The sequence below is a fragment of the Apteryx rowi genome, unplaced genomic scaffold, assembly GCF_003343035.1.
Source record: "Apteryx rowi isolate R43461 unplaced genomic scaffold, aptRow1 scaffold_6, whole genome shotgun sequence".
NCBI classification, from domain to species: Eukaryota; Metazoa; Chordata; class Aves; order Apterygiformes; family Apterygidae; genus Apteryx; species Apteryx rowi.
In genome coordinates, this window is record NW_020450871.1 from 7,735,648 (window position 1) to 7,755,542 (window position 19,895).

A 19,895-nucleotide genomic window follows, 5' to 3' on the forward strand; every position below is an offset into this window, starting at 1 on the left:
CAATTTCCAAAACTGAAAACCTGCCTTCAAAGCAGGCAATACATCACTTAATGAAAACTGGGCTTTATATTCTGAGAATCAGAATTGTTAATATACGCACATAAAGCAATAAAAGTAGGCATAAACCAAATTGATAATTTAGACTAAAAGAAACCCCCTCTGTACATATAGCATGAAGTTCTGATATTCACTTGAAAAGCCTATAGTCCTAAGTATCTGCATCAACAACACCACGAACAAGCTAATTAAACCACTCCTCACAGATTTACTTCAAGAATAGATTGTGTATCTGCTTGGCAGCCAACTCCTGCGACTATTTTAAATCAGAATACATAGACCTGGAGAGGAAAATAATCCACTGTGTAAGTTTGACTACCATTGTCTTCATTAACTAGATTCAGCTGTGATGCAATACCACAAATTGCACAGTGGAAGACAGGATCCAAACACAGGATCACCATTACATACTACCTTTATCTACATGGTAGATATATGTTTCTTGAGTCATTGCAGACAGCAGATGCAAAACATTGGTATAAATCCGGATTTTGTCATCACTGTTATCCTCCCAAGTATAATCCTGGATCACATTTAGTAGTCCTCGCACAAGAAACAATACTCCTTGTTCTGGATGGTCCTACAGAAAACAGGTCAAAAGAAATAAAAACCAGGATTATTAGGGTTTGTAAGAGTTTTTTTCAGTCGCAGTACCAGCTCTATCACAGCAAAAGCTACAATATAATTAAAGCTGACAATTACTTTTCTGCAGCATGCTTCCAGTAAACCCTTTTAAAAACACGTTATAGTTTTCTTCTAAAATATCTGTTTGGCCTGTAATCACAAACTGGATCTAGGCAGCCTCAGTAGACAAACTCTGAAATGCTTTGTTTTCTAGTCAGAGGGGGAGTAATACAAAAGTAATTGTCAGCTTCTTAACAGCTAAGCCTCTAAAATTACACACACTATAGAGAATTTTTTATTCAAATAATTTCTGTAAGCTACAGAAACAAGTATATTACTCATGTAATTACAAGTTTCAGGAGAACACCTACAGCAGGAAGTCAAAGTTACAGACAATCAACAATCTTTTCTTATGAAAGGAATATAATTATAAAGGCATCTGCTTTACATAAGCCATGAGTTTTTGCAAGCAGTTTTAATACTGCGCCCAGCTTATTTCAAGCTGGCAGTTGGTGCAGCGATGCCAACATTTGTAAGACAAATCACAGTCTGCTGCGGAAGTTTCCTTCTGATTATCTTTCTTGTAAAGGAAGAGGGGAGAACGAACTACGGAAGCCGATTTCTGCATGTCGGCATCTCCTTGCAAATTCTTCTGCATTTACATATCTGACAGGTTGGATCTGTCCTCCATCAATCATCTGATCTGAACCATTTCTCTGAGGAGCATCCAATTCTGACATGTCCTGCCTTCAAGGTCCCACTTCTACAGCCAGCGGAGAGCGACGACACACCACACTGGCAACCAGCCGTTCCCCTCTGACAACGCAGCGCCTGCGTGCTGCTGGAAAGGCAGGGCGCAGGAGACCCCCTTCCACAGGAAAAAGGGGAGTACGCTGGTCTAATTATGAAGATTCACATGGCAAAACTGTGCTGCTTCTCCAAACCTAGCCAAAGAGGAAGGAAGGATAAAAACCAACCCCCCCCCTCGAAAAGCCACGACACTAAGCCGACCCTTGCCAGGAAAGCAGAATCCTCTCGCAGAGCGACAGAACTGTTAACAGAGGGAGGTAAAATCTTCAAGTGTCAGGTTTTCACCAAGTGCAGTCTTGTGAGTCAGAGGCCTCTGTGTAAGGTCAACAAAATACCTTCCTTATGAAAGCTTTATCTCAGATCTTTCAGATTAGTTTATGTTTTTTCCTCATCTTTCAGTGGTAGTTGAAAAATATACAAAGGGAAGTAACACCTACCTGCATTTAAACTTGATAATTGGTTAAAAATTGGAAGGACATAGAACTGTAATATTTTGTAAAATATCCATGAGAAGAGGAAGGTTATGCCCAAACACATCTTCTAAGTTTTATTTTCACTGAAAAATTAATCCTTTCAGATTAAGCAACCCATAACAATGAAACTGTTGAACATGAAAGCTTTATATTTTTTCCCCTCCTCAGATATTAAATTTTATTAATGCTCAGCATAAATATTGCTTTTCTGGCAAGGATCTATTAAATGGCAAATAATTTTTACACAGGTAAATGATGATGAGGTTTCACACTACCCCAAATCCAGTTAGCTGCAGGGTGCTGCGGGGAGAGGCAGTACTCGCTCTCCGCCTCTGAGCACTTGCCCTGCCGCCCCACTTGGCACTGCGGCTCGGGATTCTGCAGCCAGCGAGCAAATTGGTTCAGCTTGCTGATGGAAAACTAAACCACTGCATCTCCCACTCCCAAAAATACACAGCTGTTTTCCATTACATCAGCTCATGGGCAGGAGCAGGACAAGCTCCCTTCATGATAGCCCTCAATTACATTGGATTAATTATAACATAAAACTATACCATAGAAATGCATTACCTTGTACCTCTGGCGGCTAAGAGCTTGCATGAGGACAGCCACATGGATTTAGCTGATCAACTGCAACTTGACTGCAATATCCTTTTCAAGATGACACTATCAGCAAAATATTTTATTTTACTCTTGCGACAGCATGGACGTTTCAGAATGCTAAGCTGAGGGACAAAAGGATTCCAGTTCAAGTCCCTATTCTATCACAAACTTCCTGCACAGTCCATAACCACTACTGGGACATTCCTGCTACCAACCCTGGAGTCTTCATATTTCTGGCAAGGCAGTTTTTGATGACTATGAAATGGAGTGTTTGATTCAGTAGAGGCTATCTGTTAACAGGCTTTTGGTTTCGGTGTGCAGCACTCCTTTGCTGAGATTGTGAGGCAGCATTCCCCAGACTGAGTAATGCTCAAGGAACTTCTGACATTGTTGCCTCACTGTATGATAAAGAGTATTACCATTGTTAGATGCAAAACAGCAGGTACATAAGAAAACCCAAGGAAAGTTCAAATTAAAGCAGGTCTACTCTTGAAACAGAAAAGCCAAATATAAATTTGCTACCCTGAGGGCTACTCACGTACACAACTTACCGGAACGACTAATAATGTGGAAAAAAAATTACAGAGGAATTCCAGGAGGAATGAATCAGAAGGTCGCATCTTTCCATCTATATTGATCATTTTTGGCACTTCAGGAACAAGGCTCACTGCAGCTTTGAAAAAAGCATCAGCTGCAAAATAAAATATAGTTGCTGTATTATCACTCCAATTTCTATGGCAGTCATGCCTGTGATATAGTTATTGGCTAGTGTTCGTTTCAAATAGACCACAGGAAATGAATGTATGCGTAACCGCATTTACGACCTTGGCAAAATAGCTCTTAAGAGATTTTTCATAATTCTTTATTATGCCTCTCTCTAATCCTACAAAAATAACATTAGAACATCTATTTTTCAGTTGTTTAATAACCACAACCAAAACAACAATATTTTGGCTTTACTTTAGAAGCCTTCCTATATGGCAACACAAAAACTTCCAATAGGAACATTCTTTTACGCTTTTTTTGGCTACTTCTCAAAATATCTAAGTATCCCATTCAAGTTGTTTACACTTCAAAGCGTCTTTTAGAATTAATACTAGACTCATCTTTATTTTACAAGAACAGAGACTGAGGCTAAGTAGTCAAATTACAGCAAAGAGAAAAAAAATTCCTGGTGAAAGACAAGATGTGTTAGGTAGGGATGGAGATACCACTGACAGTATGCAGGGTCATTTCCAGGAGCACGACTTGCTCTGGAAATACTCATTTGAACACATAAGACTCCAAGCAAATTTGCTAAATATAGGACCAGCTGATATCTAATTTAAGCTTATGAGGAATACCAATGAAACACGTGCTTTGGAAAAACTGTAATTCTTCTGACTCTTATTTCTTTTCAGCATACAAGCATTTGAGACCTCCTGAACTTTTCAGTGCTTAGAATGCACACTTCTTCATTCAAACCTCATATCTCCTTTTATCTTGCAAATTTATTTTCAGGGGAAAAAAAGTTTTTTATTTATTTCAAACAACATATTAGTTTACACAGCCAGCCCAAAGGAAGGTAAGTAATCTTTCTCGGAGCTTTATTAAAAGAAGGCAAGCAGCAGCAGATGTTCATTCTAGCACAAGTAAATGAATTGCTAACACTTCCACAGTTGTCTCAGGAGAAAAAAAACATACATGTCCCACATCACCATATAATCAAAACATGTGACCAGACAAATGAAAAAATGCGTCCCAGAAAATAGTCCGCATACCAAAGTATCCATGTCTGTGCAGACAACATTCCTGCCTTCTGAAGTTATTTCGTACCAGTGCAGGAATGATCTGTGCAGCAATTAACCTTCACAATGAAACAGAAGAGCTGCAGACTACCTCATCTTAATTAACTACCTGCTTAATTAACTAGCCCCAAAAGACATCAGTCCTAGATATTCTCCTCAAAACATTTACCTTAACACAAAAACAAAACCTCTCGCCTTCACTACAGATAACCACAATTCAATCCGATTTACTCTTCTTAATCTCCTGCCATTACTGAGAGTTAAAAGCCTTCTCCTCATCTTGGCTGAGCACCTTAAGAGACATGAGCTACCTCGTTAGATCCGCTAGGAATAGCGGGAAGCCCAGCTCCACTTCCAGGAACCGTTGTCAAGAGCGAGACCAGACGTGTCCATGCCACAGATGGCACCGTGGCTTCCTACCCCTTCTGCAACAAGCTCCTTGGTGCTCCCAAGCTTTCCTTCCCTCCCCACCGCACCCCCAGGGCCGCTGCCTCCCTGCCGTCTCCGTCGGCTGCTGTCCTCCACAGGGCACCCTGCGGCCCCCAAATACTGGCTCGTCACCGCAGGGCAGCTGTGGGGCAAGAGCCCCCCTCGCTTTCCATTCTTCTTCCTTGCCTCGCTCTCCCTGTCCCCCACAATCCAGCAAGGCAAAACAAAAAAGCAATAGGGTGTAAAAGCAATCAGTTGCATTTTCTATTTTAAAAAGAAGGACATTTTGCTTTACTTCTGCACATCCCGTGTACTGGCAGCTGAGAAGCCATTCCTTTTGTTACTAGTTCGGCCAATCTGTATCAACCACAAAATGGTTCTTACACTGGAGCATTAAAGGCACATTCACCCAGGGTATATCTGCTTCACAAGAAGCAAAACTAAAGTAAATTTACATTAATGCAAAGGTTTTATTAGAGTTTTCAGAAACCCAACAGTCCCCAAAACACTATCACCCTATTCTTTTGTAGAGAGGTGTTAGAGGATGCATCAAGTGTTCTGAGTTTGGAGAAAGACTTCACTAAATAGGTACTTATGGAAGTGCTGACTATTTGCTTAAGAATGAAATAAGCATCAGTATTTAATTCTGAATCTCGATAATTATGAGGTTATGTCACTGTGCTTTCTCTGTATCTTTTGAAGTCAATTTATCAAGCTATTACTGTACAGATGCTTCAAGATAAAAGGATGCACTGGCCTTTCCTGGTTTCCCTAAGGTCTCTAATAAAGAGCCACCTTAAAACACCAAAAAACTATAACGATGCACGTTCCTGATTGGGGAAGGAAAAAAAAAAGAAAAGAAAAGATGAAAAAGGCTTTTTCTGGTGAAGGATGCCTTTTTCCTGTGTTTGCCAGGAGCAGGATTCTGCTTCTAAAGAGAGCCGCTGTTAAGCTAGATAAGGGGAGAGCAGCCTGCTCATTACGACAAATCATCATGATAAAGTCTTCCCAGACACTGTTAATATCTTGTGCAGTGCACCGAACATGACATACTTCATGCTTCGCTAAATTTATCCTTTCACAGCAGCTCCTTCATTTTGGTTGACCACAACGCTATAAATCTTTCCCCCTGAGCATACATGCTGACCTTCAGGCTAGGAAAACCAACAATCTCATCCAATCAGCACTTCTGATAATATTCTGCTACAGAAAAACAAGTGAAATCAGTGTGTAGATGTTTTCCTATGTCAGTATTCATGATGGTACATACATATGCGTACACACACACACACACACTTTAGTTATATATATTTATACTTATCTATATATATGGGTACATAGATTTATAGAGATGTTTACATATATAAAAATTAAAGTTTGCATATAAAAATTTAATTTACAGTTGTATTTGCAGCATCTGTGATAGTCCATTAAACTATCCTAACATAAGATTTCAGGCAAGCAAAAGACAGGGAGAAACAAAGCTGTTAGAGCTGGGAAAACAATCATGCTCCTGAAGTGGACCTCCAAAGGGCAAGAGGGAGTAAGAAGTTTGACATACCTTCCCAAGCTATTTAGTCACATACAACTGCACAAGGCTAAGTCCACCCAAAGAACAAAAACAGGGACCATCTGCAGTCTTCTGCATTCCAAATCACCTTTGTGTCCTACAGCTGTCCTACAAAGAGCATATTCTAACACTTCATTAAATTTCCAACATCTGTTGGATGCGGAAGCAAAACCTTTGAAAACTTGTACTCTAATGCAAAAAAAAATAATGGCAACCAAGTGTGCTTTTTATAAATTAACACATTACTCATTTGATGATCAAGCACTGCAAACATTTGGAACTCTTTCTCTTAACACTGATGAGGTAATTGTGAGAGTTTTGCCACATCTATGACACACGTTCTTCCCTTGAGCTATTGATCTACTGAATACTCTGAATCTTAAAACTCTCTAAACATCACTTCTAATCCAGAAATTAGACAATTATTTGAAGTAACAAAAATGAAATAAGAAAATGAAAGAATTGCTACTTGGTGAACTGGAACATACTATGTCAATTCATACTCTGAATTACCTATAGATAGAAAGGTAATAATGTGGACCAATAGTTTTAGGAAGTGCTTGACTATAAATCTGGTTATTAACAAGGCCTTGCTACTTCCAGACAAAAGGTACACAGCTGTAAGTGGAAGGGAAAAACTAAATCAAAACAGAAATCCTACAGTACGATCAAGAACACCAGATTCAAGATTTTTCATTCTTAAACTGTAGTCAGTAGTAACAACAAGATTCAGCCTGCCTCGCTAAACTCCATGTAATCTCTAAAGACTTTAAGGCAAAATACGGTCAGCAGTCTTTAAAGAGAGCTCCAGTAAAGACACTGGAAACGGAAATAAAAACTACAGTTTCTCCCCACTGTGGTGATAGAAAGCATTAAAAAAAAAAAAAAAAAAAATCAAACAAGCAAACACAAAAAAAGGATACATCACTTAAGAGTCAATACGGTTTTTGCACAGAGAAACCATTCCTCAGAAATCTATGGAGTTTTCCAAAGAACCAGAGAGTCTGTGATTAAAAGTGATCCAGGCAATATGAATACTTTTTAAAAAAAGCTTTAAAAATTAAAAAAGAAGCTTTTAATGTCCCTCATACAAAAAGGCTCTCAAAGAACTAAGCTGACAAAAGATAAGGAAAGCCCTCTTGAGGATTCCTAACCTGTTAAAAGACAGGGGGGAAGAGAATAGTGAGACTAAAAAGACAGTTTTCACAGTGAAATGAAACTACTACTAGGTTCCTGAAGGATTGTGGAAACTACATATTCTTAAAATGACCTGGGCAGAACAGTGAATAGGGAGGTGACAAGGTCTGCAGAGTATTCTGGACACTGCCTGCAAAGAGTGGCAAAAGGATCTCCTAATTCTGAGCAATAAGGCAGCAGATGAAATCTAATATTAGTAAGGCATGTGGGGAAAGAAATAACCCTTACTAGAACTATAGACAGATAAGTTCTAAATAAGCTATTTACACTCATGAAAGATCTTGGAGTCATTATGGATGGTTTCCCGAAAACTGCATCCTCAACAGCTGTCAGAAAGGCAAGAAATGTTAGGAATCATTAGCACAGTAATGGAAAAATAAAGTGTCACTCTATCATTTATATAGCAGTTGTGCTTTTATATCCTGAATACAGTCCTAATCTTCCTATCTTAAAAAGACTAAAAGAGATTAAAGAAAGGTGTTATGGCATGGACTATTTCTATATTACATAAGACTAAGTTGATTCAAATTTGTCAGGAATTTACCAGCTCCAACATCTCATAAGTGGCATGAAGAAAATGCACCAAGAACTGAATTTTTCCACAATATCACCAGCAGATCAGCTGCATCCACTGAAACACTCAAATAACATTTAAAAACAATACAACCCCCCCCCACCACACACAAAGTCCATTTCCAAGCAGCATGTGGAACTCGCTATCATGTGAAGTTACAAAGGCCAAAAGCAAAAACTGGTTAAAAAAACAAATTTCTAGAAGATTGGTCCATCTGTTCTGTTAAATTCCATGGCCCACATGCAACCTTTATTGAAAGATATATTTAGACCACTGGTAGCTGAAAGCTGGGAAACATCATTCTGTACTTACTGTTTCCTACATGTTTCCTGAGTACATGCTACCTGAAATGCTCAAAAACAAGACACTGGGCTACTAGATGGACTTTTGATCCAACGTAGCCTACATAAGAACACACAAACTGCTGAAATGCTAGTTTGAAAAGCTTACAAAGACAGAGATGTCATCTCTCTCAAGTCATATGGAAAAGCCATTGGCTGGGATTAAGAAAGGAATGAGAAAAAACTCAGTGAATGGAAGCTAAGAAGTCCCCAAATTTAGTATTAATTGAAAAAACCTCTTCAGGACCTTATTTCTCTAAATTCCACATCTCAACTTCTCTGTTTATATTCCTCACATCTATAAATATTTTTGGATTAGAAAGGAATCTTTATTAATAAAAATGGTATCTAATAGTACTGAGAAAATACACTAAAACAATATGATGTAAAAAAAATTACTTATTAAAATACTCCATACCACACATAGTACAAAGTGTGGCTAAAGCCTGGCACATTTATAAAACATTCCAGGAAAAGCAACTCTCTCCGAGGGAGAAAAAGAAATTCATTTTGCAATCTACTAAGGAAAATGCATTTCAGCTACATTTAAAGAGCAGAACAATAAGTATTTCAAAGTACATTAAGCACTGTATGCTTCAAAATTAAAATCCGTATTTATTAACGTAAAGATCTGTGTTGGCTGATTTTGAGGACAAAGACTTTTTTTTTTTCCTCTCTCTCAATTTCAACAATATTTTGGTGAAATTGTAGCACACAATCAGTTGAATTACATTATTCACTCAGCATATTATTTCTGAAGCGAGACAAGGATTTCACAGCCTTAAAGATAAAAATGTCACTCAACACACATTGCCAGAAAGTTGTTTCATCTCCACCCACCTGCTGCATGTGGTGACCAACAATTGAAATCACGCTGTCTGTTCTCTGACAGGCAAAGCAGCATTTCCACAAGAAGGAAAAATGTGAAATTAAAATATTACCTGTTTCAAAATTCAGAAGAGTGACACAATGGAGCATGGATTTAATCTAAATTTAGTCCAAGCACTCCCTACGACAGAAAGCGTGGCTGATGACAATTTATTGTTCTGTGTCGGCAGCACTGCCTCTATACAGCTGCGTTTAGTGACTCAGCTGGGGGAAAAGCACTTACAACCTCTGTAAAACCCCATATCCTACTTCCTCAGGTGGCCTTTTAACAGGTTCTCCAGAACTACAAGCTACACATTCAGGACAAAATCACCTACAATGTTCGATGCTTAATTAAGGATTCATTTTATTTAAAGCACCACTTGGGAGCCAGAGGCAAAGAAGAGACAGTAATCATGTTTAAGACTTTCTGAAGAGCATACCTGGATAGACATCTGTTTAGACGAAGACCTACCACACTAGCTTGGAATGCCTTCTCCCCATTCTCCTTCAGCAAACACCAGTTCATTCATTTATTTTTATTTTGGACTTTGGGAAGGGAATCTGGTCAAACCTCAGATTTCTTATTCCTTTTGGCCAACTTCTTTCTATCTGTCTCTTATTTCCTAATGACCTATACAAGATTCTGCAACCAAAAGGCCTCCAAACAAAGTTTAATACAATCCAAGTACATGTTAGAAAGCTAATGCTGTTTCCTTACTCCTGCTATATAGTTCTTTCAAGCATTTGTTCTAGATACCACTGCAGGGAACAGGAGGAAAGAAGGAAACAGAGCCACTTTTGGTAGGTTCAGTGAAGAGGTAGAGAATATATATATATTTTTAATCTTTTTAGAAAGAAGGTATTATCAGAATTTCCAGAAAGAAAAATAACTTTTGCTGATGCTGGACCTCAGAAGCTGCCACAGGATCAACCTCTTTTGCAGCAATTCACCCCAATATTTCTACGTATCAGTAGTGTGATAATACTAAATTTTAAGCTTGAGCAGCTTACAGATGGCAGGGTTTTTTGAGACATTTTCACGTGCACTTCATGTGCAGAAGTATTAGGTACTAAATCTGCACAAGAGTGACTGCTCTCCAATATTTGTGCAGCTAACTAAGGAAGTAGTTTTCAAAACATTTTTTTATGGCAATAATGAAAACTTAAAACAACTCCCTCCTCCCTCTAGTTGTGGTATCACAAAACTGTATTGTGAAACTGATCCAAAATAAAAACTGTTTCCTTTTTGGAGTAGATTATTTTTAATTTCAACTCACTCTGGTTCACTGTGCAGTTGTAGTGGCACAACTGAGAGGCAACATGAGATACACACTGAAAAATCATGCCTGCCAAATTACAGACTGAATTTCAGAACATGCTGGGTTTAAAAAAAGTCTGTAAATGGTTGTTAATCCTTAATCTCCAAATCATGCAATGAGTTGAATTATTTCAGATTCTTCACTGTCCTGTATCAAAAATCTGAATGCTAACAGGTGCTTATTAAATCAGTTTATTAATACACCCTTTACAAGAGCCTACAAATTCATGTTTCTGACTCAATTTCATTGTATTAAAGAACATCTATTCCAAGAAAAACAGCAATTCCAATCCTAAAGTATTTTGATGAGTAACCTTCAAGGCAAAAGGCAAATGGAAATGGAGTTCAACAAGGCACCACATAGATGCTTTAATTAGTGATGTGGCAAATCCCAGCAGGCAGGGCTCTAATTTCCTCACTGAAAATGGAACAATTTGACACAAGCACCGATAGACCACTACTGCTGCACCTGGGCATTGAGAAGGAGGCAAAATACAAACTCAGCTGTAAGCAGATTAGCTACGGCTCTCTAGTTCTTGGTAGTCTGTCAGTGCGATCTTCGGCTCAGCAAACTATTTACTGTTATGACCTGGACCTCCTCTTTGCAATAGGACAATCTTTTCAGTTCCCCTTATCTACCCCAATGGATAATTTTACTCCTTTTCCAAGTTAGATATATTGACAACTTAGAGACAACATCCTATTACCAACAAAAATCCTGTAAAGTTCAAATTTAGTTAAATATTTAAATGAAAGCTCATCACACAAATAGCTAAATTCCCTACAGGAACTAAAAATATTAATAAAAAAGAATTAAATCACTAGAAACAACAGTTGGAGTATTTAAAGAGGTATTGCATGCACATACACATGCCCCACTACTGACTGAGCTATCACAGAATCACAGAATCGCTGAGGTTGGAAGGGACCTCTGGAGATCATCTAGTCCAACCCACCTGCTCAAGCAGGGTCACCTAGAGCACATTGCACAGGATTGCATCCAGGCGCGTTTTGAATATCTCCAGAGAAGGAGACTCCACAACCTCTCTGGGCAACCTGTTCCAGTGCTCTGTCACCCTCACAGTGAAAAAGTTTTTCCTCATGTTAAGATGGAAGCGTCTGTGTTTCAGTTTGTGCCCGTTGCCTCGCGTCCTGTCGCTGGGCACCACTGAAAAGAGTCTGGTCCCATCCTCTCGACACCCTCCCTTCAGATACTTGTACACATTGATAAGATCTCCTCTCAGCCTTCTCTTCTCCAGGCTAAACAGGCCCAGCTCTCTCAGCCTTTCCTCATAAGAGAGATGCTCCAGTCCCCTAATCATCTTTGTGGCCCTTCGCTGGACTTGCTCCAGTAGTGCCACATCCCTCTTGTACTGGGGAGCCCAGAACTGGACACAGAACTCCAGATGGGGCCTCACCAGGGCTGAGGAGAGGGGGAGAATAATCTCCCTTGACCTGCTGGCAACACTCTTCCTGATGCAGCCCAGGATACCATTGGCCTTCTCGGCCACAAGGGCACATTGCCGCCTCATGCTTAACTTGGTGTCCACCAGCACTCCCAGGTCCTTCTCCGCAGAGCTGCTCTCCAGCAGGTCAACCCCCAACCTGTACTGCTGCATGGGGTTATTCCTCCCCAGGTGCAGGACCCTGCACTTCCCTTTGTTGAACTTCATGAGGTTCCTCTCTGCCCACCTCTCCAGCCTGTCCAAGTGTCTTTGAATGGCAGCACAGCCCTCTGGCGTATCAGCCACTCCTCCCAGTTTGGTATGTCAGCAAACTTGCTGAGGGTGCACTCTGTCCCTTCATCCAGGTCATTGATGAAGAAGTTGAACAAGACTGGACCCAGTACTGACCCCTGGGGGACACCGCTAGCTACAGGCCTCCAACTAGACTCTGTGCCACTGATCACAACTCTCTGAGCTCTGCCATTCAGCCAGGTCTCAATCCACCTCACTGTCCACTCATCTAACCCACACTTCCTGAGCTTGTCTATGAGGATGCTATGGGAGACAGTGTCAAAAGCCTTGCTGAAGTCTAGGTAGACAACATCCACTGCTCTCCCCTCATCTACCCAGCCAGTCATTCCATCAGATCAGGTACATTACCTTGCAGTTCTATTTCTCTTCCCAATTTTAACTGATTAAGCTAACCCCAATCAGCATGAAATAAAGGTTACACACAAGGCAAGACTTCACTTCCTAGCTAAATGATATCATTAATTGCACACTGAAAATTGCACTTCATGCTGCATTGGTTTTAGTGGATCAGCAACTATTTGGCATCATTTAACTGACTGGATTTAAGTACACTGTTATGAATGTATCAGTACTTATTATATATTTGAAATGAATTCACTTGCTCTTGAGATATAGACTAAACTGTGTTAAAAGTAACTATTAGTTACTTTCAAGGACACATTATCTTACTACAGGAAACCAAAACATGCAAAGACCATTCATAAAGTTCATTAAGAGTAGTGTCACTGTTGCACAACTGCTCAGCACATGCTAAATTACTCAATTGTATTTGCATGTCATTCGCATATGTCCAAAACAATAAATTTTTCTAAGAGGGCAAAAAAAAAGGTGTATAATAATAAATCCTCGATAAAGTGAGGTACAGAACAACAAAAGTATTCCAGTGTTTTGCACATGAAGAAGGAAAGAGGATAGGCTTCATTTCAACAAAAGCTGAGCCGAGATAGACCAAATACTTTTCTCTATAGCTTGTGGGTCTAAACTTCAGGGGAGAGTGGTTAATAAATACGCATTTTAGAGACTGAGCTCATATTTTGCACACACCTGCTACCTTAAAAGATTTTGGAATAGAGATGCCTATTAATTGTTCAGTGAGTGCATGCACTGTGCTCACATGCCAAACCACAGCTGTGCACTTTATAAGTCCCGCATGGAAAATGTGAACAATTGTTGGGGCCCAGAGTCTTGGTAAGGGAACCACATAAATAGTGGAGAAGCAGTTTAGAAAAGTTATTAAATCATAATGTTGGTCCCAGAAAGCACAGGGCATAGTCCCCAAAGGCTCAATATTAAAGAGATACTGCCTTGAATTGGTTTCCAACAAAAGATGCACTGCAACACAGCAACAGTGACAAAAATTGATACAAAGCATAAGGTAAACTGATCAATTAAAATAGCATAGCAGGAAAAAAAAAGTCAATTTTTTGGTTAACTCCTAGTTTATCTACAAAGAAACTGTGCAACACTAATTACACAACAACTGACTTTGCAGATCTTTTACTTGGACACAACAGCCAGCTTTACTCTAAATCCCTCTGCTTTGTTATAAGTGCAGCATCAGGTTCAAAACAAAGAAATGTAACAGTCATCTTGTACTGAAAAGTCTTAATCGGCAACCTGAAGCAGCTTGTTTGTGCAGCTGGAACATACTGGTGAATGCAGAGCTTGGACAACATCGCAAACTGGAAAAAGGAACGCAAGTAAGTGAATGAAAAGATACATTTGCCTTTCACTCACACAAAACTGCAGAAGTCGGACGAGGCGATGCACCCAGCCCTACCTCCAGGTGCACAAGTGCTGGTGCCCTACGGTGCATTTTGAAGACTATCGCCAAGGTTTCTGCTGGGAGATTGTTTCAAACTGATGCATCTCCTCTCTCAAAAATCCTTCCTTTCCAATGTTCTGTGCCTATCTAATTTCTGGCAAGTTAAACTCACTTGAATTGTTATCTCTCTACCTCCTGTAGCCAAGGCCTTTCCCAAGGTCTAACCTAGGATTAATTTGACAGAGCACAAAAAAAAAAAAAAAAAAAAAAAAAAAAAAAAAAAAAAAAGAATCCAGCTACAATTGCAGCTATACTGTGTCAATACTTTCCTGTGGCAAATGTAAGAACTTTCTGTGACCTGAGGCAACCAAAACTTCGCTGCTGAGACTTAAACACACTTGGTCTATGCTTCTTTTCTTCAAAGGAAGGCATGACAGAACTCCCCTTCAATAATCATAAACATTCAGAGGTGGCAGAACCTCAGAATATTATAAGGCAAGATGAGCACAAGCCTACTGCTCGGTGAGCCATCAAACACTGGCTATAAAAGGAGCAGCCTGATACCAAACATGAGCAGCAAAAATGCAAGTTCTAAATCTCAAAATTGCCTGCACACCCTGTCAAATTCAGGTGGTTCAAAATCAGACCAAGTGTAATTTGTTTAAAAAAAGAAAAAAAAAACCCACCACATGTCTACAGATAGAAAGATTTTTTCACACATACAATTCACCCTGAATTTTAAATACCCATTGCAGGAGCCTTAATAACAATAAAATACAATGGCAGTAAGAGCAGAACACACATAGCACAGTAGGATGTAGTGATGATAGGTTAAAACTACCACAACAAAACCATTTTAAATCTTCTTGTGAAGAAGCACAAAGTTAAAACAAAGAATTAATACCCAAAATAAAAGATGTTGCACAGTAATCCAATTTATTACTTTCAGTGCAGCAATGAAAAAAACATAAAGGAAAAGCAATTTACCTTTGGAAGGCAGACACTTAGAGTCAGTATTAGAATTACAAAACAAAGTAGATGACAACACTTTAAAAAGGAAAAAGATAGATACTGTTGACAATTAAAGGTATGAGAAGACTTTTAGAACAGGTAACTGTCTTCCACTTGGAATATGAATAGGAACAAGACCATATTAAATTATGATACAGATTTAAAGCTCAACTATTGCCAGAGTCACTCCAAATCTTTTCCCACCATGATTTTTTTTCCACCACCATTTGTCAGAATTTCCATTTACTTGAGACTGAGCTAACAGGATGGCCAAAAACAGGACTCGGGCATTGCTTCTATCAGTCATTCAGTTTAAACAAGAAAATATTTTTCATTCTTCGTAATACCCAATGTTGCTCCATCCATTACTTTTTGATAGTGGCATGTTTTTCCTAACTGAGAGTTTATCACTCATATGCTTTGATAGGCCAACAACACCAGAAACTTGCTAAGTTTTAATTCCGTCCAGTTCTTTGCAGGACTTTGTCAGCTGGTGCACTATTACACAGATGAACTAGCTTCTTCATCCACAGTTAATATAAGCATGTTATTTGTGATTAGAGTGCTTAGATAATTCTGCAGGAGAAAAATATTCTATGGTTTCTGTAATTTCAAAGTTATCTAACTTAGGACAACCTACCTCAAAGTCATGACTATGGCAAATGGAGTCAGTTGCTCCTGGTTATTTACTCCACAGGATTAGTGTTAGACCCGAAGAGTTGCTTTAACATGACAAGTTCTCATTGTAATAGTGCTTGAAACAGGACTATACTTTAATTACATTGTAAATACTCCTATACATTTCAAAGATGCTATTATTCACAGTTGGCAATGTTTTGAAATAGGAGAATCTTTGTGCAAACAACAATCCTGCCTTACCTTGTGAAAGGCACTGGTTTGCCAGAGCAACCTGTCCCGAGTGTAGATACAGATTAAGACGTGCAAAGATACTGCTCAGAGATGGAATTGTAATGAAGCAGAAGGCAACACAAGCCTAAAGCAAGAAAAGAAATTGAAGAAAATTCTTAACTCTGAGTTATAGCAATTTGTTACTGTTGTTATAAACAATTAAGAATCAAAATCTGTTAACCAGTTTAGGGAAAGATTTTCAACAAAAAGCAAATGTTAATGTGAGTCCAAATTCAGCCACTATTATTCCATTACTATTATTAATATCTATAGTTAATAATTATAATATTTATTATTAATAATAGATCAGCTCAAAACTTCTTCTATCACTCTGCAGCTCAAAGCATTCCTCTCTCCTCGGGTGACCAGCTTGCAGCCCAGGGCCAAGACCCAACTAGAAAAGCAGACTACCAGCCTTCAGGGTCAGTCTGGTTGTCAAACTGGCCAAGGCAGGGGCTTTATGGAGGAAGGGGATCAAGTGAAGCATGCTACAGACACAGACCTACTGAAGTAGCCCAAACATCCAGATGGAATGAGCGGCCCCCAGGCACACAGAAGTTGGCCACTATTACCCCAGATCTTCTCTGTCCAGGAAGTCATACCCAGGTGCCATGAACAAGAGTCCATTCACCGATGGTAGCATATGCAAACTCCTCTTACTACACATGAAGATGTAGACATCTTAGTTATATGTTTCAGGTGAGAAGAGGGGAATAAAACTTGAACATCTTTTGCAGAGTTCAAAGCTCATTTGACCACACCCATACAGACTTGCATGCACTAAAGCCAAACAGTTCATTTGAAATTCAAATACTGATTTCAGCATATCAGCACTTACTGTGAGATAGAAGTTTAACATCACTGTTTTCCCCATCTCCCATCCTCTATTTAGTTGAATTGGGTATAATATTCTATTTAAAATGTTACTTGAAAAGTTAAGGTTTCTAGAATACACACAAACACCTTTCTAATGAATCTTCCTCTGGAGAGGGAGTTAGTCTTTCTTATACAAAGCTCCCATTAGATGCTTTGGGAGTTTTTTTTCTTAAATGGGAGCATTTGGCTTTAGTGAGTAAGGATCAATGTTAACAAGAGAAAATGAGATAAACAGCATCAAAAAATACACTTCAAGAATTTTTGGAGAAACTATAAGCTTAGGTGGTGATAGATTGCGTTAACTGTTCAGATGGCAGGCTCAGAGTCTATTACTCACACCTACCCTGACAAAGGCAGCAGTTTTTCTGGAATGATTTCCTTTCATCACCTTTCTTGTTTCCATTGCTAGCTGGTTCACAGACTGCACATAAAAACAAAGTAAACCATGAAGAAAAATGAGCAGATTTACTAGGTCAGTTGCAATTAACAAGCTGCACGTTTTATTACATGCATTTAGATAACAAAACCAGATACCATGTGCCCTCACCATACTATTTGGTTTGGATTCTCTCTCCACTTTGAGGATCTTGGTGATCGTTCCTTACAAGCAAACATGATACCGAAGGTCTATCAAGGTAGGGCTGTTAATTCATTCAAGGCTTTAGCTCATCCCTTGCTTCTTAGCCATAGCACTGTCACCACCGCCTTCTTGCTGTGGCATCATGATTTCCAGCTAACTCACCTACACCTCCCCACCCCCCAAAAAAACCAACCACCACCACCAAGTATTTAAAAGAAAATGATGTTGCAAAGGAATCAGAGGCAGCAAATGCTCACCTGCCATGTGACTCAACATAGAAAAGGGATGAAGCTTCCCAGTCACAGCAGGATTCTGCCCATGTCTGCAGACTAGGCACAGTCTAAACTGTCCTAGGTGGAGGATTATAGAGGATTGAATGCCAAAAGTACCTGTTATGCCATTTACTGCATTGGCCATGAAATCTCTCATGATACAACTAGTTTTCTTTGTTGCATGACACCAGGCATTCCTGTCAAGCAAGAACTTGAGAGTTTGGGGTGGTAAAATGAGAGATGAGACTGAAGTCTACTTTTAAAATACCTAACAAAATGGCTTCAAACTTACTCTGATATAGACCAATAAACTGGGGAGGGGTGGGAGAACTGCCAACGTATCTCCTCTTATTAAGATAACACAGATAACTATTGCTTACATGAATCAACTGGACAAGAACAGGCTCCAGATTGCAAAACATTGACCTGGCTTCAACATAGAAACTCAGCTGTTGTTCAAAGTCACGGCCAAACGAAACCTATAGAAGACGCAAAAAGTCTTGTTTTACCATTGTAGGCAATTAACTTTTGATAAAAGACAGATATTCAAAAGTCAAAATCAAAAAGTCAAAATATGTTGGTAAGAAAAGACACCGCCCCCCAAAAAATAACACCTGGAGAATCTCCGTCCTTTTAACTGTCTGCTTTCCAATATTTAGCCTTCAGAAGAACCTGGAAGATTTTTATTTTGTTGGGGGTTTGTCCAAGCTGCACATGATTTTCTACTTTACAGATCAAATATTTATCAAGAAAACAAAATTTAACTCCTAAACTTGCGAAAAGTGCTTTCATAACTAGCAGAACTCCTGACACTTTACAGAGTACGGATAAAGGCTTGGTATAGTTTGTACTTCTAAAAACAACAAACAAACAATCTGTATTCAGATTCCTGTGGTTTCTGGTTGGTTAAAATAAAATTAGAAATTTCCTAAATAGACATACCATTAACAAAACCAGGTTTTTGCCCGAGTTCAGTACATAAATATACTTATATAGTATGGAAAAACCTTGCAACCTTGCATTCTGGCAGAAAAGGAGAAAGTCAAAAACAACCTTTTTGTGCAAACACCCTATTTCCAACCCTCCAGAATTTAAAACCAAGTGCTGTCAGCTGGAGTGTCTCAGCTGTCAATCAAAAGCATAGCATGAGAAACAGTCTCCAGGCAGTCTACATTTATGCATTCAAGTGGAATTATTTTCTAATAAAACCAAAGGTCACTTTATTTCTTATTTCTGAAGTCAAGCTGAAAGAAGTTTTTACTGAATTAAAATGAAAGTTATATTTAATCCATGCAGTGAAAGATCAAAGGATCTGCACCAGAAAACAAAGGATTACTTTTCACATTATAGAGACAACTGCCTTTGCCATTCTCATATTTGTGCAACTGCTGATTCTTTGAGTCCTAGTCTCAAGAAAACTTCTCTAAAAATGTAAGGTTTTCCACAAAAAGGCTGGCTGTAAGGATGATTGTTATAACTGCTTTTTCCTCCACATCTTAATGGGTGCCAGTTTAAAAATTTTAACTAGTCATTTTGCTGATTTTTTTTTTTCCTCCAAACCTGAGGCTACAAACACTCATCAAATATTATTCAATGTGTGAAATCTTCCTGAAGGAAATTAGACAATATTGTATTGCATACATTGCTTAATAAAGCAAAATTACAGTTTAAAAAAAATCAACTTAAAAAGCTAAATGTTATAGCTGAAGAGAAAGCAACCATCTAGGGATAAATTCATAGCATTACAACAAAGAACAAAGACGATGACAAGTAGAGACAAAGCCTGCCAGCTACGACTACCTGAATAAAGAGCCAAGCATTGAAAGTATCTGGTTAGAGAAGAAAAAAGCTTGAGAGCATCTCCTAAAACAACCTGACATCTCAAAAGGACAAGAACAAAAGATTTTATTGGGATAAAATGGAGGGAAAGGTTAAAAATTAATTTCAAAACAAAGCAACTCAGGTTTTTGTGGGACTATTAATTTAACAATACAAATCTTATTTTGGGGTTTTTAAGTTGGTATTGGTCCCATTTAGGGATGGGTAGTGGAATTTCATTCACGTAAGTCTGA

At 38.8% G+C, this 19,895-nt stretch overlaps 1 protein-coding gene across 7 annotated transcripts in view; it reads right to left on the reverse strand.

Annotated features, from left to right (window-relative positions):
• VPS35L (VPS35 endosomal protein sorting factor like) overlaps positions 1-19,895 on the reverse strand; it is a 63,288-nt gene that overhangs the window by 9,843 nt on the left and 33,550 nt on the right. For 4 of the 7 annotated variants that reach the window (XM_026083133.1, XM_026083134.1, XM_026083132.1 and 1 more), the window contains 5 exons: positions 18,204-18,302; positions 17,315-17,392; positions 16,066-16,180; positions 3,119-3,258; positions 472-637 (listed from right to left, as the gene is read on the reverse strand). In XM_026083133.1, the coding sequence (XP_025938918.1) occupies positions 472-637; positions 3,119-3,258; positions 16,066-16,180; positions 17,315-17,392; positions 18,204-18,302 (598 nt within the window). The other 3 variants (XR_003256243.1, XM_026083136.1, XM_026083137.1) reach the window with 3 other exon arrangements.